General features: G+C 55.6%; 1 protein-coding gene across 2 annotated transcripts in view; it reads right to left on the minus strand.

The window, feature by feature from the left end:
* The window catches only part of ADCY5 (adenylate cyclase 5), a 153,761-nt gene that overhangs the window by 54,476 nt on the left and 86,742 nt on the right, over positions 1–12,543 (minus strand). For both annotated transcript variants that reach the window (XM_090277519.1, XM_090277529.1), the window contains exons 2-3: positions 12,173–12,322; positions 7,812–7,933 (exon numbers count right to left, since the gene is read on the minus strand). In XM_090277519.1, coding sequence (XP_090133645.1) covers positions 7,812–7,933; positions 12,173–12,322 — 272 coding nt within the window. The remainder of the gene's footprint in view (positions 1–7,811; positions 7,934–12,172; positions 12,323–12,543) is intronic.

Here is a 12,543-nt window from a genome sequence, read left to right on the forward strand (position 1 = left end):
GCCTGGCCCAAATATGCCGAAAGGTGCTAATTCATCGATTAGCTCCCACTTGAGAGCTCGTGTTGACCATGTGACCAGGTACTCATGGTGGGTGCACAGAGGCCGGCAGGTCAACTCCGGCTGTGCGCATCTCCCTAATTGCCTGCCATTCATCACGCGTAGCTGCTGCATCCCACTCCAGAGGCAAGAGCGGCAGGCACTCTGTCCCGATTACCACACTAGCTATCTGTCCCTCAGCTATCTGTCACAGGTTCGGCTCAGCCTAGCTGCACGCATTTTTGGCTATAAGCGTATTTCTCCATTCTTGCTCTCTCTTGCTGCCAACAGGCCCTGTGACTTGATGAAGTTGTCAGGGATCTGACCCTGTTCCCTTGTGAAAGCTACATCCTGCAGCATCTCTGAACAACCAGGGATGAGTTCGCCCAGTGGTCAGGCAGCCAACATGGCCAAAGACCTGCTCCTCTGACCCCCTGCGTTCCTCATCGCTTCTTGGAGAGGGAACTCAAGAAATGTCAAGAGGCAGACTGTCTGTTAAGGTGGGCTTTGGAGGGGCCGGGGCCTGGGGAAACAGAGGCCATGCGGGGGAAGGAAAGGGGGATGGCCAGGTCTCAGCCCAACTCCCAGGATGCTGGGCCCAGCAGGAGCTGAAGGTCTTGGGGAAGCAGGGCAGGAAGTGCCTGCAGGACCCCTGCATGTGGCCTGGGGAGGCCCAGCCACAGGCCAAGGGTCTCTTCTTGACCAAGAGGACTGCTCACTACAGTGTGCCCTCCATCTGCTCCAAGCCATAGCCTTTTGGGTCCTGTCTTGCCCCTTGTAAGATAAAGGAGGAGGCATGGGTCACTCGCATGCACTTGGTGAACAGCACAATCAGGTGTGGTCTTATCAACACCTGGCTGTGAATGGCCACCACACGACTGAGCATTTCCAAGGGGTGGTGGAAAAATGACTGGGCTAGGAGCAACCAGAGACACATCTGAGGGCAGAGCTGGGAGAGACAAAGGGGACCGGCCAAGGAGAAGGTGCTGAACACTGAACTGATGTCAGCACAGGGCCCTCCAACAGGGAGGATCCTCCCTGAGACGGCCAAGCCCTCTCCACTCTCACAGGTGGGACACCTCCTGCAGAAAAGTGGTTTGACCGTCAGGACCCAGTCCAGGGGCTAATGTATGTCCTGAAATCAATGTCGACAGCTTCTGTGCCTCCTGGAGACCACCTTCCACCCCTGATCCCTCCATCTTGTTTCTGATTGCCAAATCCTGCTCCTGCCACCCAGATAATGTACCACTCTACAGACTGTCTATTAGGTGGTCTTGCAAGAGCTGAGGACATGCTTCTCGAAGGAGAAACACAGTGAGGGAGAAGGGGATGCACCAAGACTGAGCAGTTATCAGTGACCTTGTGGGGGTGAGAAGAGGTGCTTTTAATTTTTTTCTTTATACAGCTCTTATTTTCCAATTTTTCTACAAAGAACATACATCCTTTGTATAATATAATCAAAATGTTTATTTTTAAAAGGTTGACAACAAATCACATTCTCCTTTTAATGCCTGATTGTAACTTGTCCACGTTCACGATGTTTTCTTTGATTTACACAGCTCAGACTAAGCCTTCTTATGTCTGAATTCTTATTAGAGTCAGAATCACGAATCACAACTGATTCCAGTCATTTCAAAGACAAAGCCTGACACGTTCAGTGGGTCAGTGCCTCTTGGCCCTCCCTGACTTTTTCTCTCTTCCTGTCTCCCCAAGGGCCCCTATTTTGAGTCCAGCAAGCTAAAATAGTAAGTCCGTGCTGGCTGCTGGTTCCATTCCCTGTGATCCCCACTGTACATCACAGGACGAACACAGGTTTGTTGTCAAGACCCAACCCCAGGCAAGGACATGAAGAAATTGGAAACTTGTGCACTGTTGGTGGAAAGGTGAAATGGAGAATCACTATGGAAAAGAAAACAGTATGGGGCTTCTTAAAATTTTTTAAAAATTACCATTGAAATAATGATTTCAGTTCTATGTATATTCCTAAAAGAATTGAAAACAGGGACCTGAAGAGATAGTTGTATACCCGTGTTCACAGAGCATCATTCATAACAGTCAGAGGGTAGAAGCCACCCAGGTGTCCATCAGCCAATGCATGGCTAAACAGAATGCGGTATCTACACAGAGGGAAATATCATTCAACCTTAAGGGAATATCTGACACATGCTACATACAACATGGATGGACTTTAAAGTTAACGTCACGTTAACAGTGAAAGAAGTCAGACACGAAAGGGCAGACGCTGTGTGATTGCACTTGTGTGAGGTAACTACAGCAGTCACGTCACAGAGTGAGACGGTGGTGGCCAGGTGGATGGTGGTGACAGTCACACAACAACTCAAAGGTACTTAATGCCACTTAACGTGGTTAAAATTGTAAACTGTCTGTTATGTATAGTTTGCCACAAGTAAAACACTTTATTAGTTGTAATTAATTAGAAAAGACCCAACCCCAGCGGCTCCCCCAGCGAGGCCAGCTGGGCGGTCCAGCTATCGCTCCCACAGTGCCCAGCTCGGTACCCCCTCAGGGGTGAGGGCTGGGCTTTCCCTAAAGGCAAGCACAGCACCTTTCAATCTACTCCCAGTCCTGCTGGGCACATGTAGCAGCTCAATAAATGTCTGTGCAATGGAGGAGATAATGACATAAAGTCCACTGGTATCTGTAACTGCTATGAGTATAGAGTTGAGAATACTTTTCTTAATATCGGTTGGAGGCAGGAATGCCAGGTGCTTGTGGACCACTCCTCACATGGTTGGTTGGCCAGGGACGTGGCTGGAGGGAAACACAGTCCCTCTCTGCCCACCAGGTGCACAATCCACTCATGGGGATCTGAGCATCGCAGACACTGTCGCGAGGTCATTATTATTCAGAACCACGAGGTAGCCGAGCCAGACAGACAGCGGAGTGACCTGGGGCTGCAGCCAAATCCTTGAGGGAGATGGAAGAGAGGTAATAACCTTACTAGGGGGAGGTCTGGGAGAGGATGAGGAGAGAGGGGGAGGCGGGGGAAGGAGTGAGGGCGGGGCAGCGCTCCCTGGATCTTGCTACATCCTTGTGGTATAATGATGGGTGTTACCTCATTTTCACACCCGGGCCAACTGCTCCAACCCCACAGGGCTCCCGAGTCCCTGAGAATGAGCCTCTGATTCAAGCCAGTGAGCCCAGATGCCCACACTCCATCCCCATGGTCCACACAGACGGAGGCCGGTAAGGAATAAGTTTGTTCAGCAGGGGGCCAGCACCCTCCCCACCACCCACAACCTTTAACCTCTTAAGCAGTCCAGCATGGGGACAGGTCAATCAGCTGCAGGGCTACCTCCATTCAGTAGAGACCCTTGTGGAAGGGAAGAATGCTTCCACACCCTCTCAGGCCTTCCTGGCCCCTGAAACCTTTGGGGTGTTGGGTCAGCTGACCCTGATGCCTGCCTGAGAGCCTGCTCTACCTCCACAGTGCAAACAGTCTGCAGCCACATCCGGGACAGAGGCCCTGTCAGGGGCTGTGTGTACTCCACCTCATCTCCCTCCCAGAGCCCTTGCAAGGAGACCCAGGGCCCCAGCTCATAAGCTCTGCCTCTTTGTGACCTTATTTTCAGCAATGGCAGAATAACTGAGCAGCGAATTGTGTAACACCTGTCCCCTCGGAGATTGCAGCCTTAGCCCATCCTCACGTGATACGTTTCCAGTCGGCTAATTAATCCGTTGTTAGGCACATGTCTCCCGGACAGAAGGTGAGCTTCCCAGTGGCAGGGGCAGTGTCCCCCTTCACCTGCTACCTTGAGCTAAATGTCTGTGAGCTAGAGGTGCCCACCAAGGCGGGCAGAGGCAAAATATCTGCTGAGCAGAGGGGCACGTGGACATCACTACTCCCATGTTACAGGTGAGGGATCGAAGCTCAAATCAGGTGACTTGCCCAAGTTCCCGGAGCTACTAAGTGGCAGAGTAGGGTGAGACCCAGTCTCCTCAACACAGAGCCCTGGTGTTCCCGGGTTCTGGCTGCATCTGTACCTTCACTGTGGCCCATGGGGACGTGCCTCTTCCTGGTGTGGTGCTTCTCTGGCCGGCCCCTTCCCCCAACCCCAGTGTCCCTCCTCCCAGGCAGACACTGGGAGCCCCCCACCCAGAGCAACCTCTGCTGGCATGCGCTGGAGGCGCTTGCCCCAGGAATGGGGACAGCACAGCCCACCTCTGACCCCGGCACTGCCGGCTACAGGAAGGGTGGGTAGCTGGGAGAAAGGCAGGTATAAGCAAGAGGCTCAGTTCTCAGCCTCAGGTCTAACATCCCAGCAATGGGCTTCAGTCCCAGCTGATCTGTCCAGTCAGAGGGGCTTAAACATCGCCATCCGTCACCGCACATCAGACAGGAGAGGCAGCATGGGGTTCCCGGTGCTCCTGGGCCTCTGGCCTGCCTCACGACACAGCGCGGGGTGGATCAGCACCAAAGCGTGTGACAAGCTCCCGGCAGTTCCGGGAACTGTCTGCCCCACAGCCCTGCTTCCCAGGGCAGCAAGAGGAGGCCACCAAGTGTGGTGATGCCTGGCTGTCACCCCTCCCTGCCCAAACTCTTCCCCGCCATTCATTTCTTCCCTCTCATGGACCCAAACCCCGTCTCTCACACCGTGGAGCCAATTTACCCTTTTTGTGGCCTTGCTCTCTGTGGGGCTAGAGAACAGCGTGTCATCACCCTCTCTAAATATTACTGTTCTGCAGAGATCGCACAAATATGACTCATCACCCTCCACTCTCCAGCTGGAGAGTCCCCAGGCTTTCTCTGTTGATAGGAGTATGCTAATAATCATAACAACAACAGCAACACCAACAGGAAAAGCTGCTCCAAATGGCTGAGCACTGCTCCCAATGGCTGAGCACTGCTCTGTACCAGAGGTCGCGCCGAGTGCTGTCCTCACACTATTTCATTGACTCTTCACAGCCCTGTCAGGTAAGCAGCCTTCCTGTCCTGTTGTGCAGATGAGGAAACTGAGGTTCAGAGTGGCTCAATGCCTACATCTTGCCCTGGTCACGTAGCCAGGAAACGCGGGGATGACACGCAGGGTTGCCCAACTCTGGGCCCCTGGCCCAATTACTACACCCCGAACCCAGCTCCGAAGTGTGTTTCTGCACTGTGATGTCACCCCTCCACCTACTACTCAACCCCACCCCCCACCCCTCAAGCCAGACTGGAGCCAGCACGCGGGTCCATCCAGAGCTACTGCACTGTGCTGCTGACGGGCGCGGGGAGGGGCCCAGCGGGACAGCTGCATGACTGCTCACGGCTGGCCTCTGATGTGCACCAGCCACCTCTAGCCTGGCCCGTTCAGGGTCAGGATTATGTCTGTCCCCAGGAAAATGATGGCATCTAGGTTTTTCTCTCCTTTCATTTCTTCCTTGGTTGCCGCCATTGATCCTGAGCACATCCGAGGACAGGAAACCCCACTGTGGCTGGGGTCTGCTTCTTGCCATGCGGAGGCTCGGGCTGCTGTTCTTTCATGGACTCAAAGTCACAGCGTCTCTGGGTGAGGGTGGTGTCCCCCCTGGGGTGGGCCCCTCCTTGTGGTGGCGGGAGAGGCCTGAGTCAGGCCTCCGCCCAAATGCCCTTGCTGGAGGGCCCAGGAGCCAGCCACTGCGGGAGAGGCTAAGGCAACACCCACCGTGTGGTGAGAGGGCAAGGGGCTGGGCCGAGGGGCAGAGCGGCCAGATGTCCCAGACGTGTCAACCAAGCCAGGCTGAGAATCTGTGCCTTATAATGAAATCTGTTGAAAGCTCTGCTGTGTTAAGAGCCATTAAGGAAGACACCTTTTGTCCATGCTCTTCCTGGAACAATGCCAGGGCCACAGAGGTGGAGAAGAAAGGACAAAGAGAAAATTCCAGAAGCAGGGAGCTCAGGGCTTCAAATGTGTTGGGACTGCTTGGCAGGTCACTCCTTCCCGTGTGAGCCGTGGGGCTTGATCTGAAGGGGAAGGCTGTTTCTTACATGTTATAAGGTAGGCCCTCCAGATTTTAGAGGCTGCCATCAGACATGGAAGGCTGCTGGTGGGTCCTTAGTCACACACACACATGCACACACATGCACACACACATGCACACGTGCACACACACATGTGGGAAGCCCAACCTCTCTCCTCGGAGTCTCTTTCAGGCCTGGGGGCTCCCCAGGACTCTTTCTCACACAGTCTCATGCGCATCCCTTTCTCCTGGGTGTGCAAATGCATCTGTCCAGTAGTCAGGCTATGTAAAACGTCTGGTATCCAAAAGCTTTATGGGGGTAATTCTTCCACTTGTCCAGCTATGGATCTTAAGTTAATCTCTGTGCCTCAGTTCCCTTACCTGTAAAATAGAGATAATAATAGTACTGGCTGCTTATATTTATTGTGGGGACTAGTGAATATATGAAAGTACTTAGAATAGTGTGTAGGTTACAGAAATCTCTCTACAAGTAGTAACTACCATTAGCAATTACTCCACCATGGGAGGAGAGAGGCAGGTGGGAGGGTAAGAGGAAGCCAGTGGTCAGAGCTCCCTATAAGGTCCGGACCCCCCTTCTCTCTCTGAGCTGGGCCAGCTGAGCCTGCAGCCCCTGGGGACACCTCCTGGGCATGGAGACCCGGCCAGGAGCAGCCTTCCTCCTGCTGCTGCCTGCATGTCGAGTGCGGGTGGGTTCAGGGGGGCTGGAATACCCCCTGAACTGGGGACGAAAGTGCTGTGCAGGTACATTTTCTCCTGAAAGCTTAGAGTCTATGTTGAAGACTGGACAGAGGACATGCAGGTAGAACTGACAGTCTTAGGGTCCAGGGCACGCTTGGGGACGAGGCGATTCTGCTTGCTCTACATGGAAGCACAGCGCCCTGGCCTCCACTGCAGCCATCAGCCTCGCCTCTGTGTGTGTGTGTGTGTGTGTGTGCGCGCGTGCGTGTGTTGCACGTTGTTCCATTTAATCCCAGTTCAGCCCAAGCCTCCAAAGGGCTCTCTCTACATCAACCTAAGAGGACTCCTGGCCCTAGAAAAACCTGCCCAGGGAAAAAGGAACTCTCAAAGGCAAACCGCAGCTCCATTTCTGGGCTTATGGGAGGATTAGCGGGCCCTGCAGCAGGAAGGACACTGTCTCACTCATGTCCCCGTGGAACGCATAAACAGAGTTAGCACTCTATTAAATCCACATCTGCTTGCACATCTCTGCTGTCAGCAGCATCTGTCTCGGGAAGCAGCAGACATGCCGGGAAAGCAGCGTGGGCTTTGGGGTGCCGACCTGGGCGCCCCTGGCTTTACCTCCCCTGACTGAGTGACTCAGGCAAAGGTCTTAGCCATTCTGAGCTCAGTCTCTAAGCCAGGGGTGCTGATAAGGGTCCCCACCTTGCAGAGGTGTCGGGGGGTTAGCAACGAGGTGGATAGTGCTGGTACAGGTCCCGGCACACACTGGCTCTGAAGCCATGGCAGCTGTTGGGTGGCGGTGAAGACTGAGGTGATGCTGGGGACATGCAGGTCCCACGTCTGTACTTTCTGTCTCCCCTGTCAGGTTAGCAGCTTCCCCAACAGTTGGTGGCACGGCTTTCTCCCTTCTCCTCTGTCCTTCCAACTCCTCTCCCTGCAGCCTCGCCTCCTCCTTCCCCCCCAACAATAGTTCACTTTAACAGTCCTAGAGGGGTGCCCCACACAACACACATTCAAAGCCACCGGCCACCCTGCTGAGCAGTGCCCCCTTGAGGGAAGGGAGTGTGGGCATCCATCGTCTCCTTCAGGGCTCTGTCACCCCCCCTGCCCTCGCCCCTCAGCCTCAGTCCTACCTCACGTTGTCATGTTTCTGGATGTAAATCTTATGGAACATCATATCCTCCTGCTTGGCATTGATGTCTGCTTTCATCTCCATGGCAACGTGACGGGGAAGGACAGACAGCAGGAGCCTCTCCTGGGGAGGGAAACAGATGCTTTCATCACAGTTCCTTCCACGTGCTTGGTGGTCCCCTCTCCTCTCCAGATTGACTCCTCCACATCTGTGCCCCCACCTGAAGGAACACACCTTGGACTCTCCTGAAACTCGTGGAGCTAACACCTATGTGTGTGTGGGGGGTGGGGGTGGTGCTGGAGTCATGCTCCCAGGCTGCCTAGCCCCCTCTCCTGGGACACTTCCTGGCTCTCAGTGCACATGGGGACAAGTACTCTTGGTGGCCCTGTAGCACTGAGCACCTGGATTGGAGTCCTGCACATCACCTGAGACTGTGTGACCTTGGGCAAGTTACTGAAGTTCTCTGAGCCTCAGGTTCCTCGTCTGTAAATAGGGATGGGGTTGTTGAGAGCATTAGATGAGACCCATTCAGTTATCAAATATTTATTGAGCATCTGCCGTGTTCCAGGCAACATGCTGGGTGCCAAGAGTTATAACGGGGAACTAGAGAGGCAAGCTTTATCCTTCACAAAGTTCCCAGCCTCAGGGGGGATATGGGGCACTAGGGGGCACTGGGCAGGGGTACCTGACCTAGGCTGGGGAGAAGCGGGGAGGTAAAAGAAGGCTTCATGACGTGAGGAAGGGTGCTCCGACTCCACGTAAGGGTCAGTGGCACGCTGACTTGGAGAAACAAGCTGAAACCTGTTGATGAGGAGCAGGGAGAGGGACCAGAGCCACTGTGGATGGGGAGGGTCCTGTCAGCACGCGCAGGGCTGGACCTTGCCCCTGATCTGTGGTCTCTTCCAGGCCTGCCTGCTCAGACAGGTCCCGCTGCTTCCAGAGCGGCGGCCTCCTGTGCGCCCTCCACAGCCCACTACCCACGCCAGGCTGGCTCTTGGAATTCTCTCATCTTGAGCCTCACCCTCCAGCCTCCAGCCCTCCTCATTCTTCTGCCCTTCACTTGTCTGCACCAGATGCTGGGCCACCCCCATGTGGCCCTAAGACTCTTCTCCAGCTCCTGGGTCTTTTCTGGCTCCTCCTCCTCATCCTGGCCTCATGAGAAACTTATCAGCACCTCTGTCCTGCTCACTCCTGCCCTCTGGGAGAGAAGCTTCCACCAGTTCCTCTGTGGCCGCCTCACCCACTTCTCTCATCCAGGGCTGCCTGCCCCATGCCTGGTCGCCTTTGCACCACACTTTAAACTGTACTCACATCCCCTGGTTTTCGTTCCCCAAAGCTCTTCTTTTCAACTTCCCTCCCTTTGCCTATGACACCCCCATTTGCCTGATCCCCAAGGTCAAGGTCTTGCTCTGTCTCTCAGGACTTTCCCTCTGAGACTCACCCCGTGCCCCTCAGCCACAGGCTCTGTCCAGCACTGACCAGGTCCTGCTGGTTTGGACACAAGCTCTTTCTGTTCTGCATCCACCTCCACCGTCTCATGCTGTTCTCACCTGAAGGTGGGATTCTGGCCACACCGTCCAGCCAGACAGCCACCCCTCCGCCCTCCGCCCGGCCTATCTGGCCCCAGTCTCTCTAGTACACAGCCTGTTCCATGTAACTCCCCTCTCCAAGCCTCCAAAGCTTCCCTGCGTTCCACCAGCCACATCAAATGTGGGTTCTTCTGGACCCACTGAGGCTACTCTCATTTTCCACTGCACCTGCCCCCCTTGGGCCTGGCCTGCCCCCGACACGCTCCCCCCAGCCCAGGCCCAGCCGCCATTCTTCCCCCACTGGAGCGCCTCTGCCACCCCAGCCTCAGCCTCCAGCAAGTCTGGGCCTCCTTCAGGTCCAGCCCGGATGACAGGGCAGCCTCGCACCGGTTCTCTGTCCCCAAGCTGGCTGCCTTTGATCTATGCTCCACTATGAGCCAGCGGGTGATCTTTCTAAAACACACACCGGACCTCATGGCTGGCCTGAAGCTTGCAGGACCAGCCCATGCCCCAGCCAGGCTTCGAGATGTCCACACTCTGGCTCCTGCCTACCCTTCTGCGCTCCCCTCCCTGCACCCCCTGCATTGAAACCTGCACCCTGCTCCAGATAGAGTGGACCATGGGCAGTGCCTCAAGCTTCTGGTAGTTTCTTCTTGCCCTTCAGCTAGAATGACCATCCTTACTTGAACCCTGCTCAGGCTCACCTTCCCTGATCAGTCTGTATTTCAATGATCTACGAATGTGTCTCCCTTTAGTGGGGGGAATGAGACAGCTCCCTGTGGCGGGGGCCATGTCCTGTTCAGCTCCACAGCCAGCAGCCATACGCCAGGGAAGCCCAGGTAAGCCGGTGAGGGACGGTGCTCTCTGTGGGTCGGCCTCGTCCTCCCAGGCATCAGAGAATGTGGCCATTGAAGGCCATCTTGCATTTACTGAAGCCTCAGTAAACAGTTACTGGTGATAGAAACGTAAACTAAAGGGCAATTTTGTGAAAATACTGAATGACTGGGAGAAACTATGTTACAAATTACTACAGATTTGTGAGGGACCTTCCTACATCTAGAACTATGTCTGAGGCTGAGGGCCAGGAGGAGTGCACAGAAGGTAGCCAGGGAGTAATTCTGAGTCCCCTCATCATGCAGCACCTGGGAGTGTCACCCTTTCCGGCGACAGCAGGGTGAGGCCCGAGAGCCGCTGGGCTCTGGCTGGGTGAGGAGTGCCTTTCCCCACTAAGCACATCACAGCTCCCCTCCTGACACCCTGGCCTGGAACGTGGCATGGCAAACCTATTTTCTCCCCTAACCCCCCATGGATTTGCTGGAATGTCTAGCCAGGCCACAGCCAAGGCAAGAAAAACTATGGTGAACTGCAAAATGCTAATTCTACTGGAGAAGGGACAAGGTGGGGGAGTGAGAGGGATAGTCCCCAGCGTGAAAAGAGAGGGCAGGCATCATTCTCCAGGTGAGAGATACTGGAGTCTGCAACTGGGATGAGAGCGGGGATTCTGAGGTTTGCAAGGGCTCAGGAGTGAGTGGGGTGCAGAGATGGGTAAGCTTGTCAAGAAGACAGTGGGAAATCTCAGGGACCCTGCCAGGCCCGGATTTCATTCAACACAAGGCACCCAGACAGGGCCAGAGGAGTGCATGGAGCAAGCCAGGTCCCGGGCTAGACGGCATGAGTGAGGGACCTGGCAAGCCACGCAGGCTGGAAGGGAAGCGGAGACAGGTGGTGGCTGGCGGGAGGGCCTGCAGAGCTTCCTCCCCTTGCTTGGCTGAGGATGTCACTGTAACTCTCCAGGACACACCCAGAGAGTCCAACTGCCACGCACTCAGGGCCACAGCATGCATCCATGCCAGCCAGAAGGGTGAAGGTTGTTCTGTTTCCCAAGCCTGCGTCTCCCCTGTCCCACGCTCAAAGGCAAGCCTTCCATGTTTACACCTGCCATGGGGCCTGGACAGTGCATGGCAGACAGTAGTATGTGTTAAGGGTTTGGGGCGACACTAACAGGAGAAGAAAGGGAAGACTTGGCTAGGAGTGACCCGATCTTGTACAGGCATGACTACATGTGCTGTGGGAGCCCTGCCGGCCGCTGACCTGCCACGCTCCTCTGGAGTCGCACAGCCCCCTTGGGCCTCCAGTCTGAAAGTGATACAGCTCCATACTGACTGGGAGTTCCCAGACCTCTCTCTGGTTCACATACAGGAGAAGACACAGTGGTCCTAAACACCAGGATGCCAGGCAGACAGCAAGGGAACCCTGACATAGCCCGTACCCGAGAGAGGCATGCTGGGGCATTCCCTCTGCCCTGGGGTCACTGGGAGAAACCCCCTGAGTCTGTGGCCCTAGAGACTGGCCTGCCCCCCAGCCTAGGAGTCCTCTGGGAGTGAGCTTTAGGTGAGACAGGGCTGGTTCCCCTTCTCTGAATCAACCAAACCCCAGGACTCAGCACAGAGGAAATGCCTCGTGAGGGCCTCATGGGGGCTGACAGCTTGGGTCTCCTCTCCTCCTTCCTCCCCCTTTATCCCAAGGGGACAGCTGGCGCTCTCACAGCCCAACCCATCAGCCCCTGGGCAGGGGTGGAGGGCCCCTCCCTGCTGCCAGACCTGGGCTGCCAGGCTTGTTTGCAAAATCACAGGGGGCCTCTGAGGAGGCAGTGGGCAGGCTCTGGGGTAGATCTCTCCAGCCTCAGAGCAGTCTCACCGAGCCAGGAATGCTCAGCTCCATCCAGGAGAAACATTCCCCTGGGCTGGGCGGCTGTAACAAGCACAGCTGGTGGGGAGGGATGTCTTGAGTCTGCTCCCTGCCAGCTGTGCAGAGGCAGGGGGGCCTCACTCACCTGTTGCTGGTTCTCCCGCTGAGAGTGGAGCCGTGCCTGGATGCACTCCCGGGTCTCTTGGAAGGCCTGTCTCTGTGAGACCTCGGCTGGGTAGTGGGTGCAGACGCCCACGATGTTGGTGCAAGAGAAAATGAGGACATTGGAGACCAGCTGCAGAGGGAGAGACAAGGAAGGACACCGCACTCAGGCCCGGAGTGGACATGGGTCATTGGAGCCCCAACCCTGGCCCTTCCGGCCCCACAGCGTGAAGCCCCCAGTCCCCAGCAAAACACTGAACTGCCAGCAAAAAGTGCCCGGGACAACTGGGAGCAGCCAAGCATAGCTGATCGGGCTCTGATGTCCTCAAAGCCCAGAGCTTGGCCGGCCTGTTA

Source organism: Furipterus horrens, unplaced genomic scaffold (assembly GCF_987537825.1).
Source record: "Furipterus horrens unplaced genomic scaffold, mFurHor1.1.pri manual_scaffold_1, whole genome shotgun sequence".
In the NCBI taxonomy this organism is placed as follows: Eukaryota; Metazoa; Chordata; class Mammalia; order Chiroptera; family Furipteridae; genus Furipterus; species Furipterus horrens.